Raw genomic sequence first — 20,019 nt, forward strand, 5'->3', positions numbered from 1 at the left:
TATATCCGGCACATAGGCTGCGTTTAGTTGTTCATGCTGATCTGTTGATAAGCAGTAAAAGTGCAGTAAACACCCAGTTTTACTCTTTATTACTGTTGTATCTGAACTTACGCTTTAATTAAGACGTGAGATACGTTTTATTGGCGTTTGAAGGCATTTTTTGTTGGTGTAATGTAGATTGTATGATTATGTATGAAGCGCGTATGGAGTCATTTCTGAGTGTGTAAGCATCTTATGATTATGCAATATTGTACAACTTACTTAGGAACCGTCTTTGCAACTTCTGCATAAGAAGTGGGAAAGACAATGAATATAGGGATCTTATAATCTACTTGGTACGTCCCGAATGGCGTCCAGTACAAGTATCTGAGTTCAGGTTACCAGATAGGGTCTCCCAAAAATAAAAACTCTTCGTCATATTAAAATACTTTTGCGATGTTTGTGCGGTATACCGTTAATGCTCTTAACATAAGCGTCTTATTGGCATTACATTTTATAGATACAAGTAATAACCATATTTATTGTAGAAATGTGATCACATATTTTGGCAGAATTCTCAAAATTTTATGATCCATTTCAACCAGATAATCGTAAGTGAAAGACCTCAAATCTGCTCAAATCTGCTAAGCATGAATATATTTTGAGAGACTCGTCTACATATTTTGAGTTATAATCAGGCCTACCTTGTTATCTCATTTCTGTACAAAGATTCTTTGATACTTAAAGTGCTCAGACATCAGGGATTTAAAAGTTTTATGATATTTAAGACCTGCTTTCTTATCAGAGTCTAGGTATGTTACCTCTATGGTTATAATGCCGGTAGAAATAAATTCCTGGGATATGTGCTTGTGTCAGTTGTGAATGTATAATTAGGGTTTGCAAAAACAGACATGGGTTTGGGTATTCCCATAGCTAATAAACCGGCCAAGTGCGAGTCGGACTCGCGCACCGAGGGTTCCGTACAAATGCTGTATAGATAAAAAGTGAGTTTCGCGCCAACCGTTCAGTTTAGAACAATCATAGTTATGGTAATTTCGTGAGAGTCAAAATAGTTAATATTTTTTATTTTATAATATAACTAAAATAGTAGGCCAGTACCTTGTAAAAGTTATTTTATTGAAGTTATTTATATACAACATTTTATAGTCATCATTCAGAAATCTGATTGAAAATAACTAATTATGTCTTAAAGGTCATGGGGCATGGGGCATATCTGACTCGCTTTGTAAAAAGTGGCGGACATGAATCAAAGTAGTTTTAAATCGTGGAGAATGGTATGACGTTTCTTTGAATATAAATATTTTATTAAAATTCCATGGAGACGAATGTCCAGGATCGTTTGAAAAATATAAAAGACAAGCAGTTTCAGAGGATTGTACAGGTTGCAATGCTAGTTTTTATTGTTAAAGACATTTCATAAAGAAGGAAGGTGCCAATCCGGATGACCAGGATCTGATGAGGATCTGGAAACCCTGAGAAATCGAGGGCAACTCTTGAATATTGTAGGCACGCATCGAGTCATAACCAGACATGTGAGTGTATTTTTGCGGGTACTGGTAAACAGTGAAGGTTTGGAGCTGATTTGATTATGGAGACTACAGAGAGTCAAGGGAACTCCCGAACGGTATGTTGCAACTACCACGTGTTTGGGCTTATTTTATTCGTATTGGCGAAGACTTTCCACAAAGATAGGTTTGACTGCCATTGTGGGATCGACACCTAAGATCAGATATAGTTATGGGAACTCCTTTACAATCTATAACGTAACCTTGTGTTGGAGCTTATTTTATTTTAGGTGATGAAAATTCACTACTAACTTGGGTTAAAGCAGCCATTGCAGGAATGGGATCTTTTATTTTTGAGGGATTAATCACCTAAAGAGCCCCAGTTTCAGGTTTTTTTCGAAACCGCCTGACGACTTGTAGCTGTCGAATTGTAACAACGACTTCTAGAGAGTAGGATTCGGGGCTGCTGGCTTTACGTTTCTAGAGCCTTGACAAAAGTGTAATTCTGTCCCTTTCTTTGTTTTATAAAGTCGGCATTATTTTATTTTGTAGCATTTTACAAACAAATCCAACTTCAAACATATAAAAAAGCAACAAGAAAACAAAAGCAAGAAAGAAATTAAAAAGATGTTAGGTGCATCGGTCTAGAAGTCGGTGTCTAGAGGATGCATCTATATTTATTTAACTACTGAGATCTAGACCGATGTATATAAACAGTTTTCTTGTTGTTTTAGAAGTTGTTTTTTTTTTTTGTAAAAAGTTTTTATTTTTAACTTTTGTGAAAAGTTCTCGTCAATACGAATAATATAAGCCCAAACACGACGTAACTAAAACATACCGAGTTCTCTCGACTTTCTCACGTCTCCATCATCAGATAAGCTCTAAACCTTCACTGTTTGATAGTATCACCAGACATACATCTGAGAATCAAGTTTTAATCCTATGCATGCCTACAATTTCTGATAGTTGCCCTCGATTTCTCAGGATTTCCATCATCAGATCCTGACCTGATGACAATGGAAATAAACGGCGAGTATACTCTTTCACTACAAAGAAATGATTTCTCAAATCCGTCAAACTTGGTCGTTTAAATTCCCCATTGAAATGAGGAAAATATTTGATGTTTACACCTGATTTTCTCTAGATTCCCATGGTTCACATTGATGCGACTAATGCCATAGTAAATCAGAGCCTTTATCATTATACTGTGCTATATTTCGTTCGTATCCGCCGTGGGTATGGTTTTCATACTAAGGTGCCCAATGACCTTTGAATGATTTAAAATTTTTCACAGTTTAGAGGCCATTATATTTAAGAAGTGTTTGATATGAATTTCACTTTTTATTCAAAACTTTAATATCTCTACGCGTTCATGTGAAAAAGGGTAGGTAGTAAGTTTATAATTATTAAAAAAATATTTTATGTCATGTAAGCAAAAATAATATTTTAATATTTTATGTAACTTCAAATTTATCATTTTCGCAATTTTTCCTTTATCTGTACTATATAACGTTGCTTCGTGCCGAATTTTAAGATTCTGAGTTCACGGGAAGTATCTTGTAGGTTTTGATTCCCTAGCGTGTGACGGAAATTCGTCTAAGGTGTCGGTAAAACTGCTGTATCTTTTGATCGCGTTAACTTAGAAGTTAGATTTTTTCATTGCTTAAAGGGACAATAGACCTAGGTATTTGGTATAAATTTCAATTTGGTACCTTTATTCGTTCGTGAGAAATAAGGTAGTAAGTTTCATTTTATTAAAATATTTTTATTATATTATATAACAAAAAAAATGAGATTTTCGCAATTTTTCCTATATTTGCATTATATAACAATGCTTCATGCCAAATTTCAAGATTCTGAGTTTACGGGAAGTACCCTGTAGGTTTTGATTCCTTTGCGAGTGTCGAGAATTTGTTGAAAATATCGACATAATCGGTTGTATCTTTTGATTGGCTTGGCTTAGAAGCTTGATATTTTCACAGCCTAAAGGGACAATAGACCCGAGTATTTCATGTGAATTTCAGCTTGATACGTCCACACGTTCTTAAGATAAAGGGTCTTGACAGACAGACAGACAGACAGACAGACAGACAGACAGACAGACAGACAGACGGACAACAAAGTGATCCTATAAGGGTTCCGTTTTTTCCTTTCGAGGTACGGAACCCTAAAAACGCTTTAGACGAATCAGGAAGACGTCAAGGCGCGCTTAGTTTTGCTAAAGGCCCGTCATTGTTGATGGTTTTTTTAAATATTGCCTATCTGGCCTGGATATGGAGTTTCTTGCCGGCTCTTCTCCATGAGACCAACTTTTTGGAAACGTGCAACTAGTGTGACGTTGCTTAGAAACCTGCAAAGCCCTATTTGAAATAAAAACATTAGTCTTTGACTTAGGTATTCTTAAACATTAAATCATTGTGTGATTGGTGAAGATTTGATGAATCATTCTTTCTTCTTTAGTGCACCAAAATTTTCTCTCAGGTAATTTTATCTCTACTTACGTTTATTTACACATGAGACAGAGATATGTCTTCATCTATGTATTACCGTCGTCATAGCACAAGTAAATAGTTTCTAAAGATTTCCCAGTTTCATTATTCTCGTTTTTCTACACAAGTGACAGTTTGTCACATTATTTGTTAGCATTTGCGGAACGTACGACGGCTCGGGCTATTTTCATGTAAATAGCTTCTATTTATATGGAATTACTGTGTTGCTTCTGCGTCGAATGGAACGTCTCGGTGGCCTGAGTGTTTTGCTCGCAAGTGTACTGTATCTGGAAGTTTAAATAGGTTGTTATTGTCAAAGCTGTCTGTATGTTATCGTAATGATTTTATTTCTGCTGTTTTAGGATCTTGGTATTCAAGGATATCTTTGTCTGTTGTGATATTCTCTTTAGTTTCAGTTATTTCAAGTTTATCATTAAGAAGTCACACTTTCGGTTTTTCGGTTTCGGTTACACTACATTGAACGGTAATATCTCGAATAGTTAAATTACAAGCCAGAATGGATCTTTAAACTTACCTGGCTTGACTAAATGATGTATCAACATATGTAAATAATAATTTGTAGTCAAAAGGACCGCCTAACCTTTTTTTTTTTTTTTTTTTTTTTTTATCGACGTAAAATCATCAAATGACCCCTCCCGCTGTGGGTTAGCAGCGGTGAGGGAGTGTCAGACTCTTACTGACTAAAATCGTCGTGTTCCGTCATAGGCCTTTTATGTACCAGGGCCGCGGTATCTCTTTCGAACAACCCGCAGCCCCGGCAGGCCTTGGCCCTGCTGGGCCCCGCTGGGGTTGCTGACATCTCTTTGAGGAGCGCGTGGAACAACGCGCGCCGTCGACACGGGTCTGTCGTCTAGAAAGACAGAGGGACGATGAGCCACCCGAACTCACCGCCCACAGACCCACGCCTACGGTGGCCGGGAGTCATCTCGCGACACCCGGCGCCCATGGTGTCTACCTGGTCCAGCGCGGCGGCCGGGATGAGAGGTGCGAACTCTCTGGCGTTCCGCCTCCTCCTTCTCGAGCATGACCGCTTCGCAGAAGGAGGCGACGGCATCCCATTCCCTCGGACCGCCTAACCTCTGATATGATATTTTCTTGTATGATTTGCGTCAAACAATAGCGCTAGTGATTATTCGAGACAGCTCATCAAATCCTCAGCCAACATTTGGCCCAAATCTTCAGCCAACATTGGCAATTCTTAACTGAACATTGTATGGCAAGACGACTCACGTGTAAATAGTATGAGTATGTAAGCATTAATGAACGATATCCATCTGCCAATAAACCAACATGAAGGCAGCAATATAATAATACAATTGACATTTGCTCCTGAGCTTCGTGTGAAGGATAACCAGTTACGAATACTTACTTATTGTTTTGCATTGATTTCTGTTCTCTATTATTATGCAACGGAATTGACTGGTTTAAGAACGGGGCTAGAGATAAACGCTGGATATTGTAGCCCGCTCTTTAATTAAGAGGCGGGGGTAGTTAATGTAGCTAAGAGTCTAGAATCTTTCTGTAATTTTATTTGCTGAATCGAATTGGGCAGGAATTGAGTCAGTATTGCACAATGAGTAGCTGGAAATATGTCTGTGTGTGGTCCTTAGCCTATCTGTGAAAATCTGTGGGCAATCGAAGTAAAAGTGGTCTTTTGATTCTACCTATGGTTGTTGCCACCTTTTATGAATGTTCTAAACACCATATGCGTATGACATATTCACCGTAAACTCAAGAGTTGCCATATGCAAATCTTCACAGGTGTTGCCAAGATTAGCATATTTACCGTGAGACGAATTGCGTGGCAAACAATTTGTTATAAATATGTATGTATGTCTGTTATGTATTCGTGTGTCGTAATGAGTACTGTTGAAAAGTATGTGGAACTAAGGACCAGATGTGAGGAGTGTATTAAGGTCTTACATAATCAGTTGATAACAATCCCGCTTGTGGGATTTAGACCTTCGTTCTCAAGGAGTCTCGCCTAGACACGGTTATGCAATGATGTCTGTAAAAATTTGGGTCTAGTACAGGGACAACAAGACATGATGAGTAATGTGGAATATTTTTGAAGCATAGATAAGATTTGTTGCAATTTTAAAAGAGGCTCAAAATATTTTAATTCTGTATTTTTCAAGAAATGACTTTCTACCATGTTTTGTGGATACCAAAGATTGATTATAATAAGTTTTAAACAGGTAAAAGGAGCCTTTTGAAAGGGTAGCCAATTCAGATTAATTACATTATGTACAAAGCACCGTACAAGACAGATTCAAAGTACTAAAAGCCGTCTTATAAATATGTAAAACTAACAATACTAGTTGACAAACAGGAGTTGTTTATGTATGTATTGCGTTAGAACGTTTCCGACATTCTTTGCATTTCTTATTGTTAGTGCATTCTTGCAATCTTTGCTGCAAGTTTTGTTAAAGCAAGCATTAGCATTCAAGGCGAAAGCTTAATATACTAAGAGTCTCCTAACATTATGTTCTACGTCTTCTGTTTTGTGTCCATCCAAATATGGTTAGTCTGCAGCTTCTAAAAGGAACTCATAATGCAATCGTATAGCATGCTTCACTAATATCTTCAATAAGTTCTGTTTTGGCTTCTTTGAAGAACAGTCATTGGGCACTGTTTTGATACAGATAGTTAAAGATTGTTTAGAGCTGATGGGGTTTTGTTCTAATTGCATCTAAATTATTGACAATTGACACCTCTTACTTGACAATTTTGTTTTCTATTACGTCTACTATAGCTACTGGGCTTTAGCTATGTGCTTCTTTACCGTCATTATTGGTTGTTATTGTTACCCAAACATCTACAATATTAAGTTCATTCGCAGAACTATCAAGTAACGCGTAATACAAAAAGATAGTAATCGTCAACTGATATATTTAGGCCACGACTTACCTTGTTAATTGAGTCGTGTTTGCTCATTTAAATGTTGTTATGCTATAGGAGACGAGACCGCTTTTCTTTTTAACTTAAGTGGAATTAATGTTCTCCTTGTATTTTTAGAAGTTCGGAGTGAATCTTTATTTAGATTTGAGACTGAAGACGTTGAGTGCTGTTTTTGGTTTGATGTTTCATTCTTTGGTGTTTGATTATTGTTTTGATGCTTGTTTTAATTAATGACCTGTAGAAAATAATCACTGACGTGTCTCACAGGCCCTGTAAACATCGTGTAGAGGTGTACGATGATCGGTTGACTTCATTATTCGAATAGAGTTTTTGACAAACATATTTAAGTTTCTTGTTCATTCATTTTAATTCGTATATATAGTTTTGTCTTTCAAGATTCTATTGAAAACTGATACGTGTAAATACCGCGATTAAAAATCCGTAACATAAATAGTAATTATCAACACATGTCATTATAAAACCATAAAGATTTGATATCCAAAGTTAATGCACTCATTTGCTTACATGTGGCGATTCATTTCCAAGAAGCCGTGAATTGTGATGCAGTGTCAAAAGATTGTGTTGAAAGATTATGTCGAACCCGGTTAGTGTTCGGCTAACGAAATATTTTTATTGGCTTCGTGATTTATAGATTATTTGTTTTATATGTTTGCTTCTATAGTAATAGTATCTTGTAGTAATACTACAACTGCTTTGACAATGTGTTAGTTGATACCAGTTAACCCCAAAATATAGATAGGGGAATGGGAATATATTATTTTAAAACGATATTTCTCTAGTTGTGTTTGAGTATCATTTAATGAGAGAATCCATCAATTGTCCTGTACTTTCAACAAATTACGGAGCCCAAGGCCACGGGTTGCTTTAACCAGGGCATTTTTCCAATAAGTGTTAGACTATTAGGCTAGCCCTCAGCAGTTTTGATTGCTTGCTGCTTTTATTCTATTGAGTATATTTAAAGATGTAGCTACATCCTTAAGACAAGCGTTCGAAGGATTCCTGTCTGCCATTTAAACTTAAAATTGTCTTTCAAGTATTCTTATTGCCGGTTCTTAAGTTCGAACACGAAAACAACATTGATTAATAGTAACGTTCCTAAATGTTCAGAATGAATATTTTTTTTGCGAACTTGTTTTTTATTCAAAGAATTATCAAAAGTGTCAAACTTTTTTTAGCAGACTCATAATTTATTTAATTCGATTCGTTGTGAGTTTTTCGTTTTTCACCAGTTTCGTTTTATTTGCAGCGTCTTGCATCTTCATCTTTTTAGATTTTTGTATATCGATTTAGCCCTACTGCCTAGATAACTTTATTTATTTCTTAGTAATTACCAATATTAGAATCTACCTTTGTTTGTTCTTCCTTGAGCATTATCGAGCTACCTCATTATCCTAAGAAGAGATGCAATTAATTATACTTGTAAATCTTGGCGCCTTATAGATAAATCTGCAATATAAATTATATTTCTTTTAAAGATATATCCGTGTTTACCCAGCCTTGAAGACCCGTCTCTTGATTCCATTCATAGAATCGTTTAAAATCAAACGATTTTATTATTAATTCTGTAGAACTGGATATTGGTATTTGAATTACATAATTTTGCATCTATAAACCGGTCAAGAGCGTGCCTAAACTTTGAACCAATATTTATGTGTTTTCGTGTGAAGACCTTATGGGATTAAGAAATGGTCAGTCATTCATAGTCGGCTTTTTGAAAGGTTCATTTGAAATGTCAAATTATTTATTTTACTATCTTTACATATTTTCATTTGCATAATGTTTCTAAATTTCTTCTGATTTATTCGTGCTCGTGAATTTTAAATACTTTATCTTGAACTTTATCACTATCCGCTATTTAAGATATACGAACATTTGAGGCCTCTTTAAAGCATAGTGAAGCAAACTTATTTATTAGGTGTATTTAAGATTCAACTCAAGCGATTCTCCGGAAATTAACACGTTATGTATAAAATATTATTCTTCGAACACAGCCGCAATGCTCAATACATACCTTCATAAGTATAAAGTTCTAAGAAGTTTTATAAAAAGGACTTCAATATTAGACTCAGCGTCATTGAATAAATTACACTATCTGTCTCATTTGAGACCGTTCCTAAAGCTGTGTTTTTATTTTTTACTTATTTAATACTGGTCGTTTGGCCCGCACTATTTTAGTCTGGCGTCAGATTTTTTGTCGTAATGTAATATATCAACTCGTGTAAATGTTTTTGATAGTTTTTCTTGCTGATTGCGATCTAAAATTTGAAATTGGATTAGCTGAATGTTATTTATTGTGATTTCTTTAATTTTATCTTGGATTATAACTTCTTCATTACCTTAAATCACCTATACATAGCCTATAGTTAATATATAAGATTTTAGAACATCGTTTCTACAGCGCTAATTGTTTCTTTTATTTTCACAACGGTTACAATCGTGGTTGTTTTTTCTCGTCCTTAACTTTTTGTTGCTTAACGAACAGTTTTTTCGTCTATATTTTTTCCTCGTGTGCCCAAACTAATGCATATTCTATTAATTGAAGTTTATAATCCTGGAATTAAAGATTTAAAGGCACAGGAAGATTCCTGTAAAGTTGCCTGGGTAACAAGGTTGAGGACATCCGGTTAGACTGGAAGCTGAATCCAGCATAGTTGGGAAAAGGCTTGGCTGGCTGATGGTGATAAGATTCATTAGATTCAAAATTAAGAAGTATTCCATAAGTATGACAAACTTTATAAATGCTATTCTTCAGCAAGTTGAGATGTTATGTCGTGATGAAACTCACGTAATACCGCTGTCATCATTAACATGATTGTTCTAGATAAAACGGTAGCATCAATTAATCTTATCTGTTGTGATTATGCAAGTTTAAATTCTAAAATAGACATCCTCTCACCTTGATCTTGGATTGTTTGACTTTTAGCTTATTGTATGGTTTTTTCTTTTGTTTACATCTTCTTCCTCACTTTTAAGATATTATTTGCTATTTTTATAATTTGTACAATTCAATGCTCACTTAATTATCTGCACTAATATTATAGGTGAGCAGGTAATTAACCCGAATTTAGTTTAACATCGTTGATATTATTAATGGCTATTATAAACGTTAATGGTGTGAATAAAAAAGATGAAGTTTGACTTAGCAAATATAATATTTTGTAGAATTTGAATTTATGACCGATATATTTTATGAATTATCGAGCTTCTCTCCACGTTTCCACTTGAGTCCCAAGGGAAGTACTTTCCGTGCCAGAATAAAAAATGACATTCCACGGGCTCTAGACTATCTATATTCTTAAGTTAAGGCTTTGGCATCTATAATTATGTACTTATTAGTAAGGATTCGTATTGATATTACATTTCAATATCATCAGGTAATTATTTCTCAGAATCAGCTGATCATAGGTTAACCACTAATAAAGCATTCACGTCAAAGGTTCGCACACCTATGGTTTCACAGAAGCATTTACATTCGAACCAGGATTCGTTATCAACGAATCGAAGAGTAAGTTGCGAGTCACGATCGATCCACGAGATTGACTAACTGCTTGTTTGCACATGGTCCATTGGATCACGGTAATGTGTGTAACGTAACGTATAGGATTTTACTACTAAACATAACATGACAAACAAAGGCTTCCTAAATTACCTATGTAGTTTTGAGAATATGTGGATCATCATTTTCTTTCTACTCATGGTTATCTTCTTTGAAATCTACGTCATCTTTATTTTGAAAATCATTGTACGTAGTCATACCGCTTATAAGTTTATCTCTAGAAGGTCCTTTCTTACGTTAACTTATGTAAACAGCTCTCTGTCGTATCTTTCAGACAGCTATAATGTCATCTACATAAAAAAATATTGCACAGTAAAAAAATCTGTCCACAAATCTTCGATTGGTCACAACGCATACCTTCCAAGCATCTTCGATCTCGTGTGATAGTGGAATACTTAAACTTATGCAAGAGCAATTTCAATATTATCGAATAGGTGGGATCTGTGTCGCTAGACGTATTTGCATGAACGTTGACCAATAGCTAACAGCAATAGGTTTCTTTACTGTTTACAATGCTTATCTTTTGACTAAGAGCGTTTTCTTGTATTCTTTTGTAAGCCTGATTGTCCGGGTCTTTTAAGACCAAAGTTTGACGGGGTAGTGGGATTTTTCGAAAAACCCCTGGGTTTTAGTTCATTTGCTCAACCTTTAGCAGGAAGGGTCATTTGATGATCTCCTATAGGTAAAAAAGGCTTTATTTAGTTGTGTTTTAAGATTAGATAATTATTATATTTGGAACGTTTCTCTTTTTGTGGCGTATTCTGTTAGCTAGAGATATTTTTAGTCAACACTTTTTTGTGATTTGTGTGCTAAGAGTTGACACTGAACTTTGCACAAGAATAAATGAAGCATAGAAAAAAGGATAGCTTACGAATGCCTTAATCTAAATACGATTAACATTTATTGAATATCGATCCATAAATCCTCATTATTTTCGCTCACCTTTTATTTAATCTTTAATTCTCATCTTCACTAATGTTTATGTAATTATAACAAATTATAATTTTAACCTTCACCGTTGCCATCGAAATCGTTTAAACCCGATTTTTTATCAGTTTTCTTGTTAAACAACTAATGTTAACGAGTAGGAAGTTGAAACGGGTTCGAATCATAAGATAATCTGGGAAAAACTACTGACCTTAATTTAGTGTTCAATAACGGTCATTTAACTTACATCCAATAACATAGTTTTTGTTTAAGAGTTTTTCCTAGTAATACGAAAAAGAAAACCAGTAGCAGGTGTCCAAGTTGGAAATTATAACAAACTCAGGACTAATTTTAATCCAAGCAAAGTTCACATCCACCTCCTTATAAAACATAGTTAAAGAAGCAGACATTTTTTAAGAATAAATAATTTTCAAAAATCACCCATAATTGAGATACTATCAGACACCAAACAGCCTTCTTTAAAACGACCGTGCTAGCGACACATATTGGTCATAACAATCTGTAATGTCAACCTAACCCAAATGCACTAATATGATAAAAAACGAAAGTAGACTTAGTTCCCACGATCACGTGCAGAACCCAGATAGCATACAACTTGTTCAAATATTGATGCAAGATAGCAATTCGGAGATTTATTTTTGTAGTAGATTGCTCGTTTGAGTGTTTTACTGACCCATATTTACTAATGCTGTCATGTTTAGTTTAAAAGATTGTACATTCTTCTGTCTCCTTAGAATCTTATGATTTGTGAACTATAACAAATGGACCACTATTTGAATCTATTTAGCATTGCCAGGGATAATTATTTTCTTAACATCAAGGTAAAGTTTTTCACTTTCTTTTTTAATAACATTAATAACGGTGGTGATACTTAAATATGAAGCGAAAGAAAACAATGCAGCGGCCCACACAGTTTTTACAAGCGAACTTAACATATATCAAGAATCACCAGTGGGTGGTCTTAGTCATTGGTCAGATGGTATTTATTGCCAATCAGTTCATATGAGTTCCAATTATATTATTTACCATTGACCTTTACTTTCTATTAAAGAAATCGCTCCAAGATTCCTTTTGTCTTTATGTATCCTAGTAAAAAGTAGCCTATATTTTCCTTCTATCTCTGCATCTATACCATTTATAATTTCTACGAGTATTTTAGACATAATTTATTGACTAATGGTAAAAAAATCGTGACAGAACCTGAACTTAAAAGTCTAAAATCCACATAATGACGTGATTGACTCTCATTACTTCTCTGTATGAGAAGAGCCCTGCACTAAGGCTGATAATTATGAATTCTATTACAAACCCTAAATCATCTGGTTCGACCCGTATAACCGTTACATCCAAACTCACATTGACATTTAAACTATTAGTTGAAATAGAAATAGATGATAAATGGCTTCGCGTTACCACAAAAGTGTTGTTACTTAATAATGCGTAGGTTTTATTGCATAGCCAAAAGTTTCTGGTTATACGAAAGTTGGGTTTAATGTGGCTTTTGGTATCGAGTTTCGTGATTTTCTTTTTTCTCCAGTTTGTTTAAGTTAAACCTTTGACCATTATAAGTTATCTTCCCTTTGTGGCACTGTTCTAAAAGCTGGATACATATTCACATATTCTCCGTTGAGGTTTGAGACCCATAATATGTTATTGGGCTTAGAATTCCACAGTTTCTCGATCGTCTTTGAAATAAATGTTATAAGATTTGCTGCAAAATCATCATTATTAGCAATAGAACGTCAGTTCACTGACTCAAAATGACTGATTGCATAATAATCAAAATTGCAACTCCATTAAAACAAATTTAGTTTCCTAAACGATTATAAATGAGCAATCAGGCAGATATTAACGGAATAAAATAATAATTCGTTCTTGATGCTAAAACATGCCAAAAACGTAGCATGTTGTACATGATTACAATCTCTCTATTAAGGTTTTAAAGAGATAAAAGTTTCTAAGCAATCTATTTTAGAACACACCCAGTACACGGTTGTAAAATGTTCTAACCGACATCTGAATCAATAATTTTGTAGGTAAGTGTACCTAATACGTAACAAATTTTATAAAATTGTACCTAATTTATAATGTTGACCTCAATCTCAGCAGCGTTTAATCAAATGGACTCCTTTCTTTCTATCTTCTTATACACTAATTCGATATTATTGATGAAGTTGTTTTCAATGGTAATTAAAATAAGGTAATTTTTAAATGGATTTGACACTGGATAATCTCATAAAGTAAGATTTATTGTTCACGTCAAAACTCCTAAACCTGCTTTGTGATAAATACAAATGTTAAGCTGTAACTTAAACGATATGTTGTGTATCAATCTTGCTACTTACCTCCCAGAACCGCACTTAAGTCTCAACTTAATATCCGACATTTCTCTTTAGGCTTGAGTACTATAATTTAAGTACTTAACTAATTGCACAGCAATTTGCGAACGTTGAGTGCGTGCGGCTTTGCCACGCGTGGCTGGTAAAGACATGGAAACGGTAAAGACTTGAATATTATTATGTGTAGGTCACGTCTTATGTTACTAGAGGTAGGTGAAGGGTCTCAAAAGCTTTGGTTAAGACTATAGAAATTTGTTTGGTTTTGGTTAGTTCCATAATAAGTATCGATTATTTCAATACCTCATTGAGTTCGAGAATTCATTGGCCTTTTGTTAGGTTTGTAAGAATTGATATTCAATGATAACTTACGAACAGCAAATCTGTCATTTTGCCCTAAATAATTACCACGATACAAATGTCAAAACGTCCATAATTCGTTAGTAACAATATTTTGTTGCATTTAGCGCCAGTCGGCTCATGCTCACGACTCGTTATGATCACGCGCCGCTGATATACCTTATGATCGATATTATCGCGCCGATCTGCACCGTAAAACCTATAACTCAAGTAAATGCTCTCATTGTGCAGTGACATTCGATATGATCCGATCTACAGAACTCTGACCTCTTAAAATGCCAAACGTGGTGGGTCTATGTCCGCGTGAGACTGTGGAGAGAGAATAAGTGAAGAATGTTCCACGTGCAAGGATCCTTCGAGCAGTCACTGCGCTGCGGCGACGAAGTGTCGCCTAACGGCAATAAAACATTGGCCGCTTTGGCAAAAATCCACAAACATTGTACCGGCAAAGCACATGCTAATGGATGCACCGACCACAAACATAATCCGTTAGCAAAATCTGATTCAAATACCAGTCTGCAATCTCGTAAATCTTTTCGCAATGAATGCATAATAGAAATCAAGGAAGCAAATAAGAATAATCACAATAACGTCAAAAATCATGACGGATTGTACAGCAAAAGCTTCAGCAACAGTACTAGCTCCTACGAAGGTCATAGCGACACGGATTCGGAGAATACATTCAAATCTCGATCAGATCAAAACAAAATGACCGATCCGTGTGAACGCTTATTTGCGCAAAATACTAAAGCGTCTCTAATGAAAACTGCTCGGATGAGATACGCTGATGACAGCGTCATATCTGCTCTACAAGACGAAGTTGATGGGGAGAAGGTCAAACAACCATTTTGTAGAACTCCACTTCGAGGAAGTTATAGAGAAAGAAAATCGGCTGTCGTAACTATCGAAGAAGTAAAGTCAGATGGTTCAAATCACGATGAAGAGTTAGCCAACGCAGTGCTTTTTGACGAGAAGAGAAAAACTCCGACTCAAATCAAGCCTGGCTTACAGCGCAAGGGCTCTTCAGGAAGTACTGCTAGTAATGGAAAACCCAATGTGAACGGTACTAAACCTCCTTGGAGGGGTGCCACCAAGAAAGGAATACCAGCCGAACCATTTTCGAGAACTCCATCATTTAGAGGAAGCATCAGAAAGAAGACTACAAAAAGTGATGGAATCCCGTGGAAGAAACTTTACGAGCTCTCACTTTGGCGGAGATATGGGGTTAGTTTTGCTTCTGTTGGAGCTGATGCTGAAAGGGCCTTGCTTAGGCCTTGGACTGAGATGTCTGCTCAGCCTGAGCCGCCACATTATATGGTAAGTTTTCTTTGTACATTCCATTCTCTGAACATAATGTCATTCTCATGTATCTGATGCCATTTCTCAGAGCTCAATGATGATGTAAACACTCCACATCGCCTAAGTTAAGTAGCTCTCTCGAAAGCTAGACAGCCGTCAATCATCGGGCCTGAGGCGCCCACTGCTCTTTGATAGCTCACTCGTATTTGGCAGGTTGATTGCTGACTTGCTATCGATGCCACGACTGATCATTACAAGAGGTCACGATGTAGATACTAGTATTGTTGAATTTACCTTTATGAGTAACTTATGGATTATACGTTATTTTAGATTCAAGACACTTATTATGAAAATTATGTCGATAGGTATACCGCCAAAAATCTACTATTATTCTCTCTATATGCGGTCGTTGATCCAGGATTTAGTAGCTACTTGATACTATGAAATTTTCATAATATTCTTTTAATGTAGTAACTGATACTCGTCACGCTTGTGACCTGAAGTGTTTTTGTGTCGTATTATACCTAGTACTTAAACGTCTATTTTCTACTATTATACCTACCTATTTACTTGCAATGTCGACTTATTTTCCCAAGAAAATGAACCAACCCTTCAGGTGTTTATGGATTAAAAACTCCGAAGATTATATTTTTACCGTCTTACCACAAAAACTTTTTAACGTCAGTTTAAGACTTGTCTAAAAAAATGTCAAATTATGACGTTGACATATGGTTCATTTTGGAGCCACATTTTTTTTAGACAAGTGTAAAACAGTGGTTAACGTTTTTGTAGTAAAGCCAATAGAGTTTAATCTTATCTTCGCCAAACAGTTTGCTCTCAGATGACACAGTTAAGCGCAAATGGTGTTCTATAATATTTGCCAGGAATAAAAGATAAATGTGGTTCCTTTCAATGTGTGGATAAGGAAGATAGTATCCATGTTATCGCTAAAAGTGTTTGTTTATTGATATCTAGTGATGCGAGATCACATTTCAAGCTTGAAAGAAGGATAATTTTTATTTTTATATTCACTCATGATGTTAATGATAAAGTCGTTAAAACATTAGAGTTCGTAGTCTTAGATTACTCTCACGTATTTCACTTTCTCCCATCTAACGAAAATATGGTCGGACCAAATAAGTCTGTTATATTTGACCATAAATCCGACTGTTCACACAGTCATTTCCCGCAAATCGCGAAAACTTTCGATTTGATCACGATAAGAGTTCACGGATTGCCACGTAACGGACGGATTCGTCCGAACCGTGACGGACTGGACGCCCGAGGCTAGTGCCGCTCTGTGATTCAAAGGCGTATGGGTTGATTGGATTGATTTTCCTGTGAGGTCCATTTAAGCAAAAAGACAACATAAGGTAGTAATACTCCAGTATTACTACCTTATGTTGTCTTTTTGGAGAAAGGATTTATTTCGTTCAATTCTCGTCCGGGACGTTGAAATAGGACTTAGAGTTTTTTGAAATAGATGAAGGAAATGCTACAGCAGAAATGAGTGCTGCTTCCAAATTTTATACAACTACAGATTTAGTTACTTTAAGTTCACAAATCATGCTGATCTCTTTATCACACAAAGAATGTTTCCATGATTTACGCTTTTCTACAAACCTTTGTTTAAACCACAAAGTCTAGCAGGATAACAAAACAGCACAAGGACTAAATGTAAATCGTCAATGTCGCTGATTTGCAACGTCGCTTACATAATAAACTTACGGGAGACATGTGAATACAAATTAAGTGCGGATCGGTATATCGTGCTGTCAGTGAAACAGAGCGTGGGTACGCAGTTGCGACATTGTACGACTATGTAGTCCGGGATAAGTTTTACTTGATTTATATTTGACTATCCAATGTGGTAACTTGCTAAACAAATATATGATAACCCAATGTGATGACTTGATCAACTAAAATATAATATCAAATACAGAAATTGAGGTAGATGATGAAGTGGATGAAGAAGAAGAAGTTATGATGTTGATCATTGATACCTACATCAATTCTGGTAAACGAGACTTGATAAGGTCATTGAAAGCAGTACAAAATTAAGTTTATTTGGACAGATTTTGAAAAAGAAACAAGTTGTTAGTCTACCTATTCAAATATGACTTAACAATTTTCTGTTGCTCAAAGTAACTTTGAACAACCTTCGATAAATGCGACTTCGAATCGTGACTGTACAACAATTAAACATGCATTACCTAGAACTAAGAACACTGTGTCTCATTCATATTGTCTCATAAACATCATGTTACTAACAACACAAGACTCTACTGCACAGATTATGCTAAGATCATTAAGTAAATGCAAAGCGTCTCAGTTTCCTAGTTGGAAAACAAATAGCAATTACCAACGCCTTCGTCCGTTATTTTTGTATCTGTACATTCGAGGTCAGCATTGATTACTATTGATATAATAATATACATTACTGTTAATATTATTGTGGTCTGTATGTTAGCTTTTTGCGTTATAATTTCGTCTATTGGATTTTCCTAATCAAATAACAATTCATGATCGTTATCCATCTAATCTTTGATCTTGAATATTTTATTTGACGATGATAAAACTTTTTGCCTGGTATAACTGGGAGGTACTTTGATGGCTTTTATAACAGCAAAAATCACTGTATTGCCTCCTATTCAACCTTGGTTTTTCTTTAGTGGCGTCACCAATTTTGTGAATAATTATTTATAGATTTTGGTAACAATAAACCAGTCCTGAAAGTAAATGTTTAAGATGCACCGTGAGATATATTAATCGGAATTCTGAAATGTGTATTTGAAACATACGTATATTTTTTCGAATGTATGTCCATCTACTGCTAAAGCCAAATTAATAGCAACATAAATTATTTACTAAGCATACATCTTTAAGTCATTGAAACGGGTGCCTTTCTACTCAATCCGTACTCTGCAAAACTTTACCGATCGCCAGCCTAGCCCATCAATCGCAATAGGTCATAGAAATTGACTCGCAATCATTTGTATCGATATAATTCGATAAACGATCTCTTTCAATCGATTTGTCAGTAGTATTGTGCTGTTGAATAGTTACAATATTTGCTTTGGCCGATTCATCATTATTTGTTATGTGAAAGGAGTATGCTAGTGTAGCATTGCTTACTCCTATTTTGTTGGTTTACTCTTTGACGTCTATATTAACTTTAATTTGGAAAACACTCACTTATCTTGTTGTAAGATTTCCTCTGTCGTTAATCATAAAATGCAATCATTACATGAGTAAATAATTGTAACAATATTAAACAAACAATATAATTTAACAGATCATCTAACAAGAGAAAGCTGTCATTGTAAATCAAATAAACAGTCCTATTAAAAGTCGCATATGCGCGCCGTATCTTATGCTAATGGTGGAACAGCAGCGATATTTGTATCAGCAAACAATGCCATGTCGCAACGTCTTTAGATTCATTGTTAATCTGCTGAATAATTTGTCTCCTACACTTACTTGCGAAACCTGAATTGGATGCCTTCAGATGAATTTAATCGCGATAAATCTTTGCCTTCAAAACGATTAGACGGTCGTGTGCGTTCAGTCTTAGGAAGCAATCCTACTTACGCATACATTACTGATCCTGTTTTGACTTCACCATGAAATATATGGGAAAATTCAATATCAGAACGTGTAATCTCGAGCAATAAAATTTTACGCGTAGCTTTTGCAGAGATAACCTGTTCGCTTTCAAAGTTTTTGCAATTAGTGTAAAATAAAAGCAGTTTAATGATCTTATCTTCATCTTGATTATCGGCATTTCTCTTAAAACCGTCTCTAATTGTGAATCTATGCAAATTATCGGTAATTATAATTCCTATAAGATCATCTGATTTGGTCATGGTATAACGTTTCATCACGATTTCCTATTCGACGTTTAATTACGTGAAGACGTTATTTTTCAGAATTTCCTATCTGTAAATATTGACTGTACCGAAGGCTTCATTTGATGCCGTAACTTAAAAGGGTCATGATCACCCATCCACTGATGTACCACAGAAACTTGATAAATGAATTCGTACAACACTTATTGCATGATAAAGGGCCTAATCCGATTGATTCATTAATCAACGATATAAACGAAACCGTTGATATTGCCTAAGAGAATGCTTCTATAGAAACAATTGATGTAATACTTAAATACCTTCTCCGTATTGATGTCCCAGCAATTAGAAGGGTTTACCACGAAGGTCACGCTAATGTCAAATATAATTTGTCTCCTACACCGCGTGAGTCTATTGTGAAACTTATAGGATATGTAAATTTTAATTATAATACGTGTAACAAATATTTGGTTGATTGTTTTAGCGTTGTGTGTGGTTCAACAGCTGTTAGAATTTGCATTGCAAATTTATTTTTATACATACTTTAATAGACATGATACCAAGATGTGTCGGGTTGCCCGGGTAACTGGGTTGAGGAGGTCAGATAGGCAGTCGCTTCTTGTAAAGCACTGGTACTCAGCTGAATCCGGTTAGACTGGAAGCCGACCCCAACATGATTGGGAAAAGGCTCTGAGGATGATGATGACTTTAACAGACATGAACTCGAGGCTTTTT

General features: G+C 35.4%; 1 protein-coding gene across 4 annotated transcripts in view; it reads left to right on the plus strand.

Moving 5' to 3' along the window:
* Nucleotides 1–20,019, plus strand: part of LOC124639901 (unconventional myosin-XVIIIa) — a 260,942-nt gene that overhangs the window by 84,095 nt on the left and 156,828 nt on the right. For 3 of the 4 annotated variants that reach the window (XM_047177414.1, XM_047177415.1, XM_047177416.1), the window contains exon 2: nucleotides 14,369–15,454. The exons of the other annotated variant lie outside the window; for it this stretch is intronic. In XM_047177414.1, the coding sequence (XP_047033370.1) occupies nucleotides 14,471–15,454 (984 nt within the window). In that variant the 5' untranslated portion in view covers nucleotides 14,369–14,470. The remainder of the gene's footprint in view (nucleotides 1–14,368; nucleotides 15,455–20,019) is intronic. 4 annotated transcript variants of the gene reach the window in all.

Source organism: Helicoverpa zea, chromosome 19, assembly GCF_022581195.2.
Source record: "Helicoverpa zea isolate HzStark_Cry1AcR chromosome 19, ilHelZeax1.1, whole genome shotgun sequence".
NCBI classification, from domain to species: domain Eukaryota; kingdom Metazoa; phylum Arthropoda; class Insecta; order Lepidoptera; family Noctuidae; genus Helicoverpa; species Helicoverpa zea.